This window comes from Pleurodeles waltl, chromosome 4_1, assembly GCF_031143425.1.
Source record: "Pleurodeles waltl isolate 20211129_DDA chromosome 4_1, aPleWal1.hap1.20221129, whole genome shotgun sequence".
Lineage (NCBI taxonomy): Eukaryota > Metazoa > Chordata > Amphibia > Caudata > Salamandridae > Pleurodeles > Pleurodeles waltl.
In genome coordinates, this window is record NC_090442.1 from 191,728,605 (window position 1) to 191,747,429 (window position 18,825).

Here is an 18,825-nt window from a genome sequence, read left to right on the forward strand (position 1 = left end):
ATCGAGTGACTCCTCCTCTCGGTTACAGTGCGCATGGGCATCGACTCCATTGTTAGATTGTTTTCCCACAAAGGGTGAAGAAAGGAGTGATAGAGTATAAGAATACAAAGATGTCCATGTAAATGTATATACATATGTACAAATGTTAAACTTAAACGACTACAGGCATCCGGGGAGGAGGGAGGGTGCATGTGAATCTGCACCACTACATGCCACGAACAGATGTACACTGGGTAAGTGACATTTTTCGTTCGATTGCATGTGTAGCTGCAGATACACATGCTATGCATAGACTACAAAGCAGTTAGTCCTTCCAAAATAAAAGCGTTGGCTAGCCTGTAGGAGTTGAAGTTGTTTGAAATAGTGTTCTTAAGACAGTTTGACCTACAGTGGCTTGTTGCTGTGAAAAAACATCAATACAGTAGTGTTTTGTAAATGTATGAGGAGCTGACCATGTGGCTGCTTTACATATATCAACCATTGGTATGTTCCATAAAAATGCCATTGACACACCTTTCTTTCTTGTAGAATGTGCTCTAGGAGTGATCAAAAGTTGTCTTTTTTCTTTGATATAGCAGGTTTGTATGCATCTAACAATCCATCTTGCTAAACCTTGTTTTGATATAGGATTGCCTTTATGTGGTTGTTGGAAAGCAACAAAAAGTTGCTTTGTTTTCCTAAAATCTTTAGTTCTGTCTATATAGTACATAAGAGCTCTTTTGAGATCTAGGGTATGAAGAACTCTTTCTGCGACAGAGTCTGGCTGTGGAAAGAAGACTGGCAATTCCACTGTTTGGTTGATGTGAAAAGGAGATGATACTTTTGGTAGATAATTTGGATTTGTTCTAAGTACAACTTTATGTTTGTGCACTTGGAAAACAGGTTCTTCAAGAGTGAATGCTTGTATTTCACTAACTCTTCTTAAAGAAGTAATAGCTACAAGGAAGGCGACCTTCCAAGTTAAAAATTGAATTTGACAAGAGTGCATGGGTTCAAAAGGTGGTCCCATGAGTCTGGTAAGTACGATATTTAAATTCCACGATGGAACAGGTGGTGTTCTAAGTGGAATAATGTGTTTTAATCCTTCCATGAAGGCTTTAATAACAGAAACTCTGAATAGAGAAGTATGTTGAATAGTTTTGTAAGTATGCAGATATTGCAGTAAGATGTATCTTGATGGATAAGAAAGCTAAATTTGATTTTTGCAAATGAAGTAAATAGCATACAATATGTTGTATAGATGTTGTAAATGGATCAGTGTTTTTAGATTGACAGTAGTAGGCACATTTTTTCACTTGTTTGCGTAACATTGTCTAGTAGTAGGTTTGCATGCTTGTTTAATTACTTCCATACATTCTGGTGGAAGCTTTAGGTAACCAAATTCTATGGCTTCAGGAGCCAAATCGCTAGATTGAGAGCATTGGGGTTTGGGTGCCTGATTTGACCTTTGCTCTGTGTTAACAAATCTGGTCTGTTTGGGAGTTTGGAATGAGGTACTACAGACAGATCTAGGAGTGTTGTGTACGAATGCTGGCATGCCCATGTTGGTGCTATGAGTATCATGGTGAGTGATGTTTGACGTAGTTTGCTGACCAGAAAGGGAAGGAGTGGGAGAGGGAGAAAAGCGTAAGCAAGTATCCCTGACCAATTGATCCAGAGCATTGCCCTTGGATAGGGGATGTGGGTGTCTGGATGCAAAGTTTTTGCATTTTGCGTTTGCTTGTTGCAAATAGATCCATTTCTGGTGTTCCCAACTTTTGAAAGTACTTTCGAAGTACTTGGGAGTGAATCTCCCATTCGCGAGGTTGTTGGTGATTTCTGCTAAGGAGATCTGCCAGATGATTGTCTATCCCTGGAATGTATTGTGCTAATAGATTAATGTGATTGTGAAATGCCCATTTCCATATTGTTTGGGCTATTGGGGACAGTCGAGATGAATGTGTTCTGCCCTGGTTGTTGAGGTAATACATGGTTGTCTGTTTTTATTAGAACAGTCCTCTGTTTGAGAAGACGTTGAAACGCTTTTAGGGCAAGTTATACAGCTAATAATTCTAGGTGGTTTATGTGAAGCTGTTTCTGTTTGGCATCCCATTGCCCCTGAATGGTCTGATTGTCAAGGTGAGCTTCCCAACCTATCACTGAGGCGTCTGTTGTGATTATGGTCTGAGGCACAGGGTCTTGAAATGACCGCCCCTTCATTAGATTGCTGCGATTCCACCACTGAAGGCACATTAGTGTTTGGCGGTCTCAACACTAGATCTTTAGGCTGACCGTGTGCCTGAGACCACTGTTGTGAGAGGCACTGCTGTAAGGGCATCATGTTTAGTCTTGCATGTGGAACTATGGCTATGCAAGATGCCATCATTCCTAGAAACTTCATGATAAATCCTACAGTATATTGTTGATTTGGCTGTATGTGTAGTAAGAGAATTTGGAAAGCTTGCATCCTTTGTGTATTTGGATAAGCTAGGGCTTTTTGAGTATTTAGGATAGCACCTAGGTAAGGTTGTACTTGTACTGGCTGAAGGTGTGATTTTTGGTAATTGAGAGTGAACACTAGTGTATGTAGGGTTTCGATCACATAATGAGTGCGTTGTTGGCATTGTGTAAAACTGCTTGATTGTATTAGCCAATCGTATAGATATGGAAAGATGTGGATGTGTTGTCTTCTACTACTGCTAGACATTTTGTGAACACTCTTGGAGCTGTTGTTACACTTTGAACTACGTTTTCCTGCTATGACGAACCCAAGGTACTTTCTGTGAGCTGGATGGATGGGTATGTGCAAATACGCATCTTTGAGGTCTAAAGCAGTCATGTAATCTTGTTTTTGTAGAGGTGTAATGGCATCCTGCAGAGTTACCATGTGAAAATGTTCTGACAGGATGTATAGATTGAGAGGCCTGAGGTCCAAGATGGGCCTGAGGGTGCCGTCTTTTTTGGGGATGAGGAAGTATAGTGAGTATACTCCTGTTCCTTGTTGAGAATGTGGAACCAATTCTATTGCTTGTTTTAATAGTAGAGATTGTACCTCTTGTTGCAACAGAACGTTGTGTTCTGGGGACAATTTGTGGTATCGTGGTGGAATGTTCAGAGGGGTGGAGATTAATTCTAGGCAATAGCTATTGCGGATAATTGATGATACCTAATTGTCTGTGGTGATATTTTGCCAATGAGAGTGGAATTGCTGTAGTCTTCCCCCCACAGGAGACATGTGGAGTGGAGGGATGGGAAAGGAAGTCACTGCTTAGATGGTGTAGTGGCTTGCTTTGAGGCTTGGAACTTGCCTCTGCTTCTGAAATATTGTCCTCTATATGACCCTCTAAATCCCCCTCTTTGATAATGGGTTTGTTGTCCCTGCTTTGTCTGGGACGTAGAAGCATCAGAGGATTGTGGCTTAAACCCTCCTCTAAACTGGGGTCTGCGAAAGGAGCCTCTATATGGTGTGGTATATAATGGCCCCATTGCTTTTGCAGTATCTGAGTCTTTCCTCAATAGTGGTGTCTACTTCAGAGCCGAATAGATGTTTCTTATCAAAAGGCATATTAAGTACTGCCTGTTGAATTTCTGGTTTAAAACAAGAGGAGCGTAGCAATGCATGCCTTCTAATTGTAATGGCAGTATTGACACTCATTGCGGTTGTATCAGCAGCATCAAGGGCAGACCTTATCTGGTTATTGCTTATAGCCTGCCCCTCTTCTACAACCTGTTATGCCCTTTTTTTATGCTCCTTTGGGAGGTGCTGTATGAATTCTTGCATCGCATTACAATGGGCTCTATCGTATCTGGCCAGAAGTGTTTGAGAATTGGCAATTCTCCATTGGTTTGCTGCTTGCATGGCTACTCTTTTACCAGTAGCATCAAACTTTCTACTCTCTTTATCAGGAGGAGGAGCGTCTTCTGATGACTGGCTGTTAGCTCTTTCTAGCCACGCTAACTGCTACTGAGTCCGGACAAACCTGATGTGTGATGTAGTCCAGGTCTGTAGGTGCAGGTTTATAATTTTTGTCGATTCTAGCGGTAATGACTCTAGCTTTGACAGGCTCACTAAAAATTTGCTCAGCATGTTTTACCATTCAAGGCAACACTGGGAGACAGTGGTATCTAGAGTGGAAAGAGAGAGTGTTGAATAAAAAATCTTCTTCCAGGGGTTCAGAGAAGGCAATGGTGGTGGACTATTGTGAGGTGAAAAAGAATGCTGTGGAGAGTGAGGAGGAGAAGTAGGGAGAGGCGCTGGGTTCTCCTTTTGTTTCTGAACCTTTGCTGGTGGTTGAGCAGAGTCTAGCTTTCTTTTAGCTTGTAAAGGAGGTGCAGTTAGGATTCGACCAGTCTCTGTGTGTATGGATTCTTGGTTGTCTTTCATCCATAACCTCCAATATTGGCTGAATCTCAGTCTCTTCTTCAAAAGCTTTGTGAGATTCTTGCATCGGCTTTGAGATTCGCTTAAGTTTACTCGAAAGTCCTTGCTCCTCCGTGTATGAGGATTTTATCGGTTCCAAAGTTTGGATCTTTTTCAGTCCCGAAAACGAAAGTCAGTTGTTTCGGATCCGAAGCAGGCCGTCGAACTTTCGACTCCAAAGAGTGAATCCGCTTACTGGAGTCCGAGGTGGAAGTTAACGCACTTGCTCGACTTCGAAGTAATCTGAGGAGTGGCCTTTATTGGTGCCGATCCAGAGTGTCGGTCGCCAACAGTCTTTTTCGAGCCGAACCATGGCCTTCCAGCAGTGGTGTACCCAGGGCCTTTGGTTGTTTTTTTATATGTGCGCATAGGGGCAGACGTACCCAACATGCTGGCCAGCCGTGATGGGTCTCTCATCTTCCGATTCTTGCTCGGAGTCGGTGTCTCGGATGGAGACCGCTGTCTGAGCCTGTTCGTCCTCCAAGACGTCGAGATGTTCAGTGCTTTGACGCCATTTCTAGTCTTCGGGCCCTGTGATCTCTCAATGTCTTATTCGATCGGAACGATCGACAGGCTTCGCAATCTTCTTCTCTATGGTCCGGAGAGAGGCACAAATTACAAACCAGATGTTGGTCTGTATATGAGAACTTTGCGTGGCACCGAGGGCAGAATCGAAATGGAGTCTGATCCATCAGGCTTTCCATGCAGTAGGCCTGATTCGGGTGCACGCGCCCCGAAGGGCAAAAATTAGATTCCTACTGTACTAATGGTTCGATGCTAGATGGAAACGCGATCGAAACAATGCTGACGATGAAATATGTTTTCTAAAGGTTTTCTGATTTGAAATCTCGGAGCGAGAGCAAACCCGTCCGAACCAGACAGCGGAAAGAAAAGCTAACAATGGAGTCGATGCCCATGCGCACTGTAACCAAGAGGAGTCACTCGATCCCGTGACTCCGAAAAGACTTCTTTGAAGAAAAACAACTTGTAACACTCCAAGCCCAACACTAGATGTCGGAAGAGCTATGCATACATCCCGCCATCTAGTGTTGGGCTCGGAGTGTTACAAGTTGTTTTTCTTCGAAGAAGTCTTTTCGAGTCACGAGATCGAGGGACTCCTCCCCTTTCGGCTCCATTGCGCATGGGCGTCGACTCCATCTTAGATTGTTTTCCCCGCAGAGGGTGAGGTAGGAGTTGTGTATTATAGTAATAGTGCCCATGCAATGGAGTAAATATGTATGTACATAATGTGGTTTAAAGTGATATATTTACAAATTTACAAATGCTGAAGATCAACTTCGAAACGGCTACAGGCTCCCGGGGAGAAGGGTGGGCGCATGTGAATCTGCAGCGTCTCATGCCATGAACAGATGTACACTGGGTAAGTGACATTTTCCGTTCAATGGCATGTGTAGCTGGAGATACACATGCTTTGCATAGACTAGTAAGCAGTTATCTCCCCAAAAGCGGTGGCTCAGCCTGTAGGAGTTGAAGTTGTTTGAAATAAAGTTCGTAGTACTGCTTGTCCTACTGTGGCTTGTTGTGTTAACACATCCACGCAGTAATGTTTGGTAAACGTATGAGGTGTAGACCATGTGGCTGCCTTACATATTTCAGTCATTGGAATGTTTCCTAGAAAGGCCATAGTAGCACCTTTCTTCCTAGTTGAATGTGCCTTTGGTGTTATAGGCAGTTCTTTTTGCTTTGAGATAACAGGTTTGAATACATTTAACTATCCATCTGGCAATGCCTTGTTTGGATATTGGATTCCCTGTATGAGGTTTTTGAAAAGCAACAAACAGTTGTTTTGTTTTCCGTATTTGTTTTGTTCTATCAATGTAGTACATTAAAGCTCTTTTGATGTCTAATGTATGTAGTGCTCTTTCAGCTACAGAATCTGGTTCTGGAAAGAACACTGGTAGTTCTATGGTTTGATTTAAGTGAAACGGTGATATGACTTTTGGTAAGAACTTTGGATTAGTTCGTAAAACTACTTTATGCTTGTGTATCTGAATAAAGGGTTCTTGTATGGTAAATGCCTGTATTTCACTTACTCTTCTTAGAGATGCGATGGCAATGAGAAACGCTACTTTCCATGTTAAATATTGTATCTCACATGAGTGCATGGGTTCAAACGGTGGACCCATGAGCCGTGTTAAGACAATGTTGAGGTTCCACGAAGGAACCGGTGGTGTTCTTGGTGGGATAATTCTTTTTAGTCCCTCCATAAAAGCCTTTATGACTGGGATCCTAAAGAGTGAAGTTGAATGCGTAATTTGCAGATAAGCTGAAATTGCGGTGAGATGTATTTTAATGGATGAAAAAGCTAGTTTTGACTTTTGTAAGTGCAGTAAGTAGCTTACGATGTCTTTAGCAGATGCGTGTAAGGGTTGAATTTGATTACTATGGCAGTAATAAACAAATTGTTTCCATTTATTTGCATAGCAATGTCTTGTTGTAGGTTTTCTAGCTTGTTTTATGACCTCCATACATTCATGTGAAAGGTCTAGATGTCCGAATTCTACGATTTCAGGAGCCAAATTGCTAGATTCAGTGATGCTGGATTTGGGTGTCTGATCTGTTGTTTGTGTTGAGTTAACAGATCTGGTCTGTTTGGCAGTTTGACATGAGGCACTACTGACAGGTCTAGTAGTGTTGTGTACCAGGGTTGTCTTGACCAAGTTGGTGCTATTAGTATGAGTTTGAGTTTGTTTTGACTCAATTTGTTTACTAGGTATGGAAGGAGTGGGAGAGGGGGAAAAGCGTATGCAAATATCCCTGACCAACTCATCCATAACGCATTGCCCTGAGACTGATCCTGTGGGTACCTGGATGCGAAGTTTTGGCATTTTGCGTTTTCTTTTGTTGCAAATAGATCTATTTGTGGTGTTCCCCATCTTTGGAAGTAAGTGTTTAGTATTTGGGGTTGAATCTCCCATTCGTGGATCTGTTGGTGATCCCGAGAGAGATTGTCTGCTAACTGGTTCTGAATTCCTGGAATGAACTGCGCTATTAGGTGAATGTGGTTGTGAATCGCCCAATGCCAAATTTTCTGTGCCAGGAGACACAACTGTGTTGAGTGTGTTCCTCCCTGTTTGTTCAGATAATACATAGTTGTCATGCTGTCTGTTTTGACAAGAATGTGTTAGTGTGTTATTAGGTTGAAAAGCTTCAAGCTAGAAATACTGCCAGTAACTCTAAGTGATTTATGTGAAACTGTCTTTGTTGAGGGTCCCATTGTCCTTGGATGCTGTGTTGGTTGAGGTGTGCTCCCCAACCTATCATGGAGGCATCCGTTATTACGTATTGAGGCACTGGGTCTTGGAAAGGCAGCCCTTTGTTTAAATTTATAGTGTTCCACCATTGAAGCGAGGTGTATTTTTGGCGGTCTATCAACACTAGATCTTGAAGTTGACCCTGTGCCTGTGACCATTGTGATGCTAGGCACTGTTGTAAGGGCCGCATGTGCAATCTTGCGTTTGGGACAATGGCTATGCATGAGGACATCATGCCTGTAGTTTCATCACTATCTTGACCTGTACCTTTTGTTTTGGGTGCATGGCCTGTATTACATTGTGAAATGCTTGTACCCTTTGTGGACTTGGAGTGGCAATCCCTTTTGTTGTATTGATTGTTGCTCCTAAGTATTGTTGTACTTGACACGGCTGAAAGTGTGACTTGTTGTAGTTGAGTGAGAAACCTAGTTTGTGAAGGGCTTCTATGACATATTTTGTGTGTTGTGAGCACCGTTCCTGCGTGTTGGTTTTTATTAACCAATCGTCTAGGTACGGGTACACATGTATTTGCTGCCTTCTGATATGAGCAGCCACTACTGCCAGGCATTTTGTAAAAACTTTTGGCGTGGTTGTTATCCCGAATGGCAACACTTTGAATTGGTAATGTACCCCTTGGAATACAAACCTTAAGTACTTTCTGTGTGAAGGATGTATTGGTACATGGACGTACGCATCCTTTAGGTCTAGTGTTGTCATGTAGTCTCAGGGAGGAGGCACAAAGAGGGTGTAGCCACCCTCAGGGCTAGTAGCCATTGGCTACTAACCCTCCAGACCTAAACACACCCCTAAATTCAGTATTTAGGGGCTCCCCAGAACCTAGGAACTCAGATTCCTGCAGCCTAAGAAGAAGAGGACTGCTTAGCGGAAAAACCCTGCAGAGAAGACGGAGACATCAACTGCTTTGGCCCCAGACCGGCCTGTCTCCCCCCCTTCTAAAGACACTGCTCCAGCGACGCTTTCCCCAGGGACCAGCGACCTCTGAATCCTCAGAGGACTGCCCTGCTCTAGAAGGACCAAGAACTCCAGAGGACAGCGGCTCTGTTCACCCAAGACTGCAACTTTGTTACAAAGGAGCAACTTTAAACCAACTTGCGTTTCCCGCCGGAAGCGTGAGACTTGCTACTCTGCACCCGACGCCCCCGGCTCGACTTGTGGAGAACAAACACTTCAGGGAGGACTCCCCGGCGACTGCGAGACCGTGATTAGCCAGAGTTGCCCCCCCTGAGCCCCCACAGCGACACCTGCAGAGGGAATCCAGAGGCTCCCCCTGACCGCGACTGCCTGTTCCTCAGATCCAGACGCCTGGTAAAGACTCTGCACCCGCAGCCCCTAGGACCTGAAGGATCCGGACTCCAGTGCAGGAGTGACCCCCAGGAAGCCCTCTCCCTTGCCCAGGTGGTGGCTACCCCGAGGAGCCGCCCCCTTGCCTGCATCGCTGAAGAGACCCCTTGGTCTCCCATTTAAACCTATTGAAAACCCGACGCATGTTTGCACACTGCACCCGGCCGCCCCCGCGCTGCTGAGGGTGTACTTTCTATGCTGACTTGTGTCCCCCCCGGTGCCCTACAAAACCCCCCTGGTCTGCCCTCCGAAGACACGGGTACTTACCTGCTGGCAGACTGGAACCGGGGCACCCCTTCTCCATTGAAGCCTATGCGTTTTGGGCACCACTTTGACCTCTGCACCTGACCGGCCCTGAGCTGCTGGTATGGTAACTTTGGGGTTGCTCTGAACCCCCAACAGTGGGCTACCTTGGACCCAAACTTGAACCCCGTAGGTGGTTTACTTACCTGCAAAAACTAACAAACTCTTACTCCCCCTAGGAACTGTGAAAATTGCACTAAGTGCCTAGTTTTAAAATAGCTATATGTGATTTATATGAAAACTGTGTATGCTATTTTGATTATTCAAAGTTCCTAGAGTACCTACCTGCAATACCTTTCATTTGAAGTATTACATGTAAAATTTGAACCTGTGGTTCTTAAAATAAACTAAGAAAATATATTTTTCTATACAAAAACCTATTGGCCTGGAATTGTCTTTGAGTGTGTGTTCCTCATTTATTGCTTGTGCGTGTACAACAAATGCTTAACACTACTCCTTTGATAAGCCTACTGCTCGACCACACTACCACAAAATAGAGCATTAGAATTATCTCTTTTTGCCACTATCTTACCTCTAAGGGGAACCCTTGGACTCTGTCCATACTATTCCTTACTTTGAAATAGTGCATACAGAGCCAACTTCCTACAGTCCCCCTCTGCATTGTCCCCGAAAACTTCCCCTCTGATACTGGCTCTGGTATGTGGGCCTTGTTTGTGAGGTTGAGGGTTCTGTGCTCTATCCTCGAAACCCCCCTCTAAACTGTGTTTTGCGAAATGTGCCTCTGCTCTGTGGGGAGAGGAGTGCGCCCATGGCCTTGGCCGTATCTGTGTCCTTTTCAAGTTTCTCAATAGCAGTGTCCACTCCGGCCCAAACAACTGCTGTCCGTTAAAAGGCATATTCAGCACCGCCTGTTGAATTTCTGGCTTGAATCCTGAGGTGCGTAGCCATGCGTGTCTCCGTATGGTGACCGCTGTATTTACAGTTCTTGCCGCTGTGTCTGCTGCGTCCTTTGCCGACCGTATCTGGTTATTAGAGATACTCTGGCCTTCTTCCACCACTTGTTGCGCACGCTTTTGGAACTCTTTGGGTAAATGCTCGATGAAGTGTCGCATTTCGTCCCAATGAGCTCTATCGTATCTTGATAGCAAGGCCTGTGAATTGGCAATGCGCCATTGGTTGGCTGCCTGTGACGCAACTCCTTTCCCTGCTGCGTCGAACTTGCGACTTTCCTTGTCGGGTGGTGGTGCATCCCCCGATGTGTGTGAGTTCGCCCTTTTGCGAGCTGCACCTACTACCACTGAGTCCGGTGTTAATTGGTGCGTGATGTACACAGGGTCTGTCGGTGGTGGTTTGTCCTTTTTTCCACCTACGGAGTGATGGCCCTGCCTTTCACAGGCTCTTGAAAGACTTGTTTGGAGTGTTTCAACATTCTCTGTAACATAGGGAGACTCTGGTACGGACTGTGTGGACGACAGACTATTAAACAAAAAGTCATTTTCAATTGGTTCTGCGTGCAGGGTGACATTGTGAAATGCGGCTGCTCTGGACAGCACCTGTGTGTAAGCAGTACTGTCCTCAGGTGGTGATGGCCTCGCTGGGTAGCAGTCGGGACTGTTACCTGATACGTGCACATCATAAAGATCCCATGCGTCAGGGTCATCTTGGCTCATCCCTGTATGTGTTGGGGACTGCATCATTGGTGGAGTGGCCATTGGTGATGGTTGTGGTGAGCGATGTGGTGATGGTGGCGGAGTTACTTGTCTTCCCACCTTTGCTTGTGGTTGTCTGTCTCTCTTGGAAAGCAAGTTTCCTTTTCATTCGGATTGGAGGGAGAGTTCTTATTCTCCCTGTTTCTTTTTGAATGTGGAGCCTTCTTTGCGTGTAATCTGGCTCCCCAGCTTCTAACTCTTGGCCAAATTTGTGTCCTTGCAATTGTGAGGACAGTCCCTGCTCCTCCGTGTAGGAACTTGGTTTCGGCATCTGAAGCCGGATGTTTCGGTAGCAAAACTTTTTCAACCTTTTTTTCGGTTCCAAAGACACTTTTTTGGCTTTCGGTGTTCCGATTTCTCGGTGCCGATCTTTTTCGGTGCCGGTTTCTCGATGTCGAGATTGCTCTGACCCGGTGTCGAGCCTGTTCTGTGCCGGTATCTCGACCGGAGTCGGAAGACTTCGACACGTGCGTGCCCTTTTTCGGTGCCGATGGCCGGTCACCTAATTTTCGGGTTAAGCCATGGCCTGCTGGCGGTGGCGTCCCCTGGGCTTTCATGTATTTTCCATGAGTTTTGGCCAGGGGTGTTCTACTCACGGTTTTCGGCGTCTGTTCGGTTTCGGCCTCGTCCGCGATGGAGAAGGTTTCCTCTTCTTCCAAGTGTTCGTGTCCTGCCGGCGCCATTTGAAGTCTTCTTGCTCTCCGGTCTCTTAGCGTTTTCCTCGACTGAAACGCTCGACAGGCCTCGCAGGTATCCTCTGTGTTCGGGAGACAAACACAAATTACAGACCAGATGCTGATCTGTGTAAGGATACTTGTTGTGGCATTCGGGGCAGGAGCGGAATGGGGTCCGTTCCATTAGCCTTGAAGACGCACAAGGTCGGGCCGGCCAGGCGCCGCCGGGGAATCGAAACCCCGAAGGGCCACCGGAGCTCTTCAAAATTCGGTGTCGATCTGTTTTAACTAACCCGATCCCGAACGCAAACAATCCCGTCGAGTTTTCTGAGATTTAACTAACTTTCCAAACCGAAACACGGAGCGAAGAGTAACACGTCCGACCCCGATGGCGGAAAGAAAACAATCTAATATGGAGTCGACGCCCATGCGCAATGGAGCCGAAAGGGGAGGAGTCCCTCGATCTCGTGACTCGAAAAGACTTCTTCGAAGAAAAACAACTTGTAACACTCCGAGCCCAACACTAGATGGCAGGATGTGCACAGCATGTGTATCTGCAGCTACACATGCCATCGAACATAAATATATATATATATATATATAAAAAATACATATACACATATATATATACACACACACACACACACATTTCCATTGCCATGCTTTATATTGCACATATACATACATTTATCACACACATTTCCATTACCATTCTTTAAATCGCACATATGTGCAATCTGAGGTACAGGAAAATTACATGTTTTGTTCTGCATCACACAGTGCTTGCTGCCCATGTGCCAAAACATTACCATATCTAGAGACCACAATATGTCCCTTAATGTAACAATCTTTATTAAGACCCTGGGAAAAATAAGTCACCAACTTAAAATATAGCTTCAATCAATTCGCTCAGTTGATTAAAAAAAAAAAATATATATATATATATATATATATCTTTATCAATTTAAGAAATCAACAGCACTGCAAAAGGCTACAAAGTGTGATGCAGACACTAAAAGTGGCTTGAACATGAAAATGTACGTTCAGTTTCAAGTTGTCCTTCCACCTTCTTGCACAAATAAAGTACCCAGTGGATGAATAAAGTACCCAGTGGATGAATAAAGTACCCAGTGGATGAATAAAGTACCCAGTGGATGAATAAAGTACCCAGTGGATGAATAAAGTACCCAGTGGATGAATAAAGTGCAGAAAGTGTTAAGCAGGGCACCCATGAAGATGGTGAAAGGACGGCAAAGCAAGGAAATTCCGTTTGCTTTGGCAAGTGCGATTCTCCCAGTCCCTGTTGCATTCATTACCCCTTTATGAATCCTTTTTCAAGGTGAGACCTATGCACATTTAAGGCATGAGGCTGGCAAATTAATGGACCTGGAGTCCTCCTCTCTCAAGAATCTTAGAACCTGATTCATTGTCCTGTGGGAATGGACTCTAAATTCAGGAGTGAATGTGAAACCTGAAGAAAAATCCACGGGTTGAATTCTCTCAGCGATACTACCACTACTGTAAAGAAGTTCTTAAGAGAAAATAAATCTGCATTTCTTCCACAAACTGGAGGATTTTCAATTGCCATTTAAATCAAAATCACAAGTTCACTCCAAAGGCATACTGATGAGTAAAATTGGGTTCTACAGCTGCCACGCGCTGAATATATCTCTGTTTTATAAAAATTAACAGAAAACTGCATGCAAAGTTTCTGCCTCTGGCTCCAACTTTCCAAATGTTGAGAACGTCAAGGAACCTACTAATGTGCACACTTACAAATGGGTTTAGCTTCCTGGCTGGGTGCAATGCCAGTTAACTGCTCAGGCGAGAACCTATATTGTGGGCATCTCAACATGAGTGCCTAACTGGTAATTATTATTTTTGAAAACCAGCAACACACTAAGTCCAGCACACACCTACACATTACATTGTACTCCATTACCATATGAAAACAATGAGGAGAACTAGGCCATCACGGTGACAAGTACTGTCTAGGATACATATGAATGCATCTAGACATGACATACCATTTGTCCTGGTTGCAGTGCTTGGTTGTGCATTCCTCCATAAAATGGGGCATGAGTAAGTCTTCGTTCACTTGCATGTTCCTTTATCTGCAGGTGAGTCATGTTGCTGCTTGGAGAATCTGTGGGTGGACTTCGTTGGGGCTTTCCATTCTCAGGGGGGTGCTTCCAACGTGCCTCTTCCTTGGATTTGCTCCAGCCTCCAGAGATGCCACGCGTAGAACGGCTTCTTCTCTTCTCGCGCTTCTCCTTCACATCCTCTCGGATCCAGAACTCATCATCTGTGTCACCATCATCCCCAGGGAAGTGCTTCTGCATTGCTTTTTGAAAAACCCTCTCCAAATTGTCTGCCATCATTGTGTACTCTAGAGCAAATAATAAAAAAAGAAACTCTTAAAAGCAAAGTACCTTCCCAGGGTAGCTATTTTCAAACAATTCTACTTAATTTTAGAAACCTTGTCTAAATCAAGACTCTAAAATTGATAATTTGCAAGATAATTATAAGCGTCACATACAATTATATAGTTGTAGGGAACCTCTTGTGGACACTTAAAGTCACACATTCCCTTACTTATTAATTTCAAACTTAAATACCACAGGGCAACGCTTGAGTTGTTTTTGACTTCCAGTCCTATCACTATTAAGGACATTAAGACAAATGTTATGTTTGGCAGACATGTTTCTTCCTTGTGAATGCTGCTTGGCTTAGATCCTACCACTAACATATTGGACCAAATGAATGTACAACGTTTGCTTCTTGTGATGCTAGTGAGGAGAAAGGGTGTATTTTTCACTTTATGGCTGAACTGATTGCGTGGGTACAGTGGTGTAACTCTTGGGTGTTTGTGCTAAAAAGAGGGGAATCTGTTACTCGTTTCATACCCGGTTGTAGTTATCAATTCTACCTTCAGGTAGCACTAAGGTACAAGAGAAGTGTGTTTCATTCGCCAGTGAGTCTTGGACAGCTTTCTAGTCCTGCTTATTGTGGGGAAAGTTTGTTATGCTTGTCATACAAAAAGGCAATATTGACATCACACTTTAAAGTGGACTACTTGGCTGTGTGTCTAGTAGGAGGATGCACCTCCCTTCTCCTGAGTGCACAGCCTCTCCAACGGGGAACACAGCTTGGTATCCTCTCTACGGTCAACAGTGATCATGGAGAAAGCTACAGGAAGGGAGTGGACCCACCTGACCATCAGCAATTATCAGTGACCTGGTTAGGCAGATTTCAAGAATTGAAATTCCCTGTAGTTGGACCAAACAGAAGGAAAATCCTGAACACAATCAGCACTAAACAGTGCAGCAATAGGGGAGGGGAAAGAAAGAGGCACGGCTTTAAAAGAGAGGCTGCAGAATTAGTATGGGTGTGCATACAAATCAGCATGAGCTATTGAAAGATGGGGGAAGATCGTGTAAAGGGGAGAAGGGGCTATGTTAGGTGCATGGACAAAGAGGCAGATGTTTTCTCTAATCTTTTCTAATATTCCTCGTCCGCCTCACCGGCAGAAGAGGCTTATCCTCCCTGAATCATTACATAAGCCCTAAAGACAATACAGCCCGGAAAGAGACCTCAGGGAAGGAACAGAGATGTTTTATAGAGGGCTGACATTAGAACGTGAACTCTATTCAACAGCCAGTCGCTAAATATATGCATTGCGTAAGGAATTCTCATACATCATTTGTCACCACAGTAAAGAACATAAACCAAGATTGTAGTTAATCTGGTGTGGTTAAAGTCCCATCAAAACATTGTGAAGTAGCATTAAAGCTATATGTTCAATGCTACTAAATATATTGTTAGTGGACAGGTACATAATCCTATCTTCTGTGGAGAAACCTAAACTGAATTAATTTAAATTGTGTAATTTCTGATATTGATAAATTTTTTCTGCTCTGATTCGCTGAAAGTGATGCAATCTGTCAGTATTTATCAAATCACGAGTAATGCAAATCTGGGTGCTTTGCTTTTTGGTTTAGGGGAACCACTATCTGCCTCGCATAAATAAAAGGTTGACAGGAAGTGCTGGCTGTCGTGCAGCCCTTTGTAATACAGGACAATACAGAAGTGGGGGGGATCGTGTCACTGCGTTTGTCCCAGCACCTCTACAAGGATGAACTTACTGCCTTCAGCTGCAGCTGCTTTGCTATTGCAAGAAAAATTGGTGTGTAGGTTTGGGTATGGTGTGAAAGGCCATCCAATACACCATCATACGAAAATTTGTCAATCAAATTTGATAGCAGTGTCCAATTGCTTTTTGGAAATGTTATGCAAAAGTAGCGTGCAGCATGTGCAACTCAATCTTGAAAGACGGTAAATGATGACAAGTTAGGAAACAATATATGACTGGTTATGAAAAGGCAGTTTCCGATGTAGTACTGCAAATAAACCTGAAAAAAATTGTGAGGTATTATGTTGAATTGTTGCAAAAGGGCTTTGATTTTTAGACAGATTTTCTGTACAGGCAAAGCAACACGTCAAGTTGACAAATTTGTTAAGAACTCCAGTGTGACGGGGAAGGACGCAGTGCACTTTTGGATGTCCCCCGCAGAAACACTCACATGAAGAGGTTGCTAATAGATGGCCATGCAGTATGAGAACCCACAACTTTCAAGAACCCAGCCGTGCTCTTACCACTGCTCTCGCCGTTGTATTTCAGGCAGTTGGTAAACATTGTTTTCATGTTGCTTACAAACTGCTCCTTGGTGATGTAATGGCCGCTATTAAGTTTCTTCTCGATGCTAGAGATATCCATGGGGTTCTGGAAAAAAAGGTACATTGCATAAGAAGCAGCAATTTCTTTTACGATGGTGAAACAATAAGGGTGGGGTTGAAAAACTGTCAGAAGTATGCTACCAACCAGTACTCTAGCAGCCCGTGAAGCATGAGCGACACACTTGCATGTCAGAGAAGCAGCCCACTCCCAGCTCACCCTGGACAGCTACCGAGGTAGGAAGCCCAAGGATCCTCTCATACTGACTCCTAAAAGCAGTCAATCATCCACTGACATTTATTGACCATACATTTAAATAATCCAAGCATAGAAATATGCTGTGAGCCTGCATGTTAAGGAGTGTGGATGCAGACTGGAATTACAACTAATAGAGCTGTTACAATTAAAATAAAATGAGAGGACTCAGAATATATGTTAAAAAAAACACATTTAAAGACCTTGAACAATTAAGCTGTGAAGATGAAAATGATAACGAAAATGGTAAGCTATTTCCAAACAAGAAAGGGATCAGGAACCGATCGAGTGAAGAACATCAAAGTGACCATGTGTGAGAAGAGGGCGGAGGGTGGTAAACGTTGGTGCTAATGAGTGGGGTTTAATTATAAAGAGAGGGGTTGTCAGCCTTTGTACAATGACTGATGTGGATCAAACTGGATTATTACTCCATACAAGAGGCCATTTCAGGCATTAAACTACGGCATGGGGTAGTTGCCAGCCACTTAGAACATATCCCTTTAATATTACAAGTCCAAACCATCCATTTGCTTAGCAGCGCTACTGTTCACTACTAGGCTGCAACTTCTAACTTTGTGCCTCAGAAAGAGAGGAACTAGGATCGGGCACAGAATATCGGACCATATGATCCTCTCTTGAACATGTCAAGCACACTAGTAGGCATTCTGAAATGTGTACACCAAGGGATAGTGTGAGGGAAGTAGAAAGTTCCTAACAAAAGCTTCGCATTACGGATATGATAAAGCATACATTAATCTATGCATTTTCCAGAAAAAAGGAGATATTGCTTGCAGAGAGGCTCAAGATCACAAAAGAAATGCTTTTATAACACCATTTAAGAAAAAGCATGGCTCTGCATCAACGGGAGCTTTACTCTAAGGGTACCAGCTTAAGTCTCAGCAGTATGCTCTGCCATGCAGTGTGCGTTTGGATTATTTGTATTTTAAGCATTCCCTACTTTTAGAAACCTTTTAATAGAGGTGATAAACTATTGTGTTCTGTACTGATTGCAACAACACAAACGTCATGATTTACCATGAAAGAATTAAACACTGCTCATTTCAGAACCCCAGAAAAGAAAAAATGAGCAATTGCATTTTTGGATAGCTCCACATACCTTAATGATGGCATAATAATTTGGTGCATACGATTCATCTACAGGTTCTAGGAAGGGCCACGAGTCCTTGTGAGCCTTCACTGCATCCAAAACTAGAAATAATAGATGAAAGTGTTAAAAACACTTATCAAGCCTTGTATTTAACGTTTGACAGAAGCATCTCTATTCTTCTCACCTTTGTACATGGCAGTGTAATCATCATCCAACTCGAAGCTGAAGCTGAGAAGAAAAAAACAAGTTAAAGAGGTGGGTGACTCTCCCCTTACAAAACATGAATCGCAATACGTGAACTACCCATCAACTATTTTAAAGGTAAGACAGCAACGAGTCTTTTTTAGGAAATTCTATTTCGATCTGATGGCTACAAATTAATAAGATACACTTTCTGCCATTGACAATTAAAGGTCAGCTCACCCATTGCAGGACCATCAAAAAGCACCATTTTTTTTTTCAGATAAACTCGCAGGTGTTCAAAATGTATTTTAGTTATTGAGATTTCTACAGAACGCATCATATCAAGGGTGTGAAACCGACTCACAGGAGGAGCAAAATAATACGTAATGCAACTTTTTGGATCTGTAGGTAAAAATCTGTAAGCAGAACACTTTAAAATTTACAATTTAAAAAAAAAACAAAAAACTTTGCTACAAAAAGACAATAAAAATAACATTGGTGTGCTAGAGAAGCAAAAATAAATAAATAAATAAAAACAGAAGAAAAACATCCATTCCCGTTAACATTCCCCTGTCCAAGCTATATTACTGCAATGGTATTTAAAGGAATATCGGAGCAAAGTTCATTACCAGGAAATTATGTAACACAACTGCTATGCAACAGTCAGGATTGGGTCTCCGTATCATAATACCAGCAATAAAAAACCCTACATTTGCCTGATGCGGCCAAATGGAGCTCTTTACAAGTGCAGAACATTTCAGCTTTAATCTTACCACTAGTACGATACAGTGGATCTTTACCGAAAATGCCTAGTTAATGCTGGTGGCTTTCAAGGGTCTTTAGGTTGCTTTAAAAAATCAT

At 43.4% G+C, this 18,825-nt stretch overlaps 1 protein-coding gene across 3 annotated transcripts in view; it reads right to left on the reverse strand.

The window, feature by feature from the left end:
- The window catches only part of CECR2 (CECR2 histone acetyl-lysine reader), a 330,093-nt gene that overhangs the window by 77,830 nt on the left and 233,438 nt on the right, over positions 1-18,825 (reverse strand). For all 3 annotated transcript variants that reach the window (XM_069228063.1, XM_069228062.1, XM_069228064.1), the window contains 4 exons: positions 17,966-18,009; positions 17,791-17,882; positions 16,340-16,466; positions 13,711-14,072 (listed from right to left, as the gene is read on the reverse strand). In XM_069228063.1, the coding sequence (XP_069084164.1) occupies positions 13,711-14,072; positions 16,340-16,466; positions 17,791-17,882; positions 17,966-18,009 (625 nt within the window). The remainder of the gene's footprint in view (positions 1-13,710; positions 14,073-16,339; positions 16,467-17,790; positions 17,883-17,965; positions 18,010-18,825) is intronic.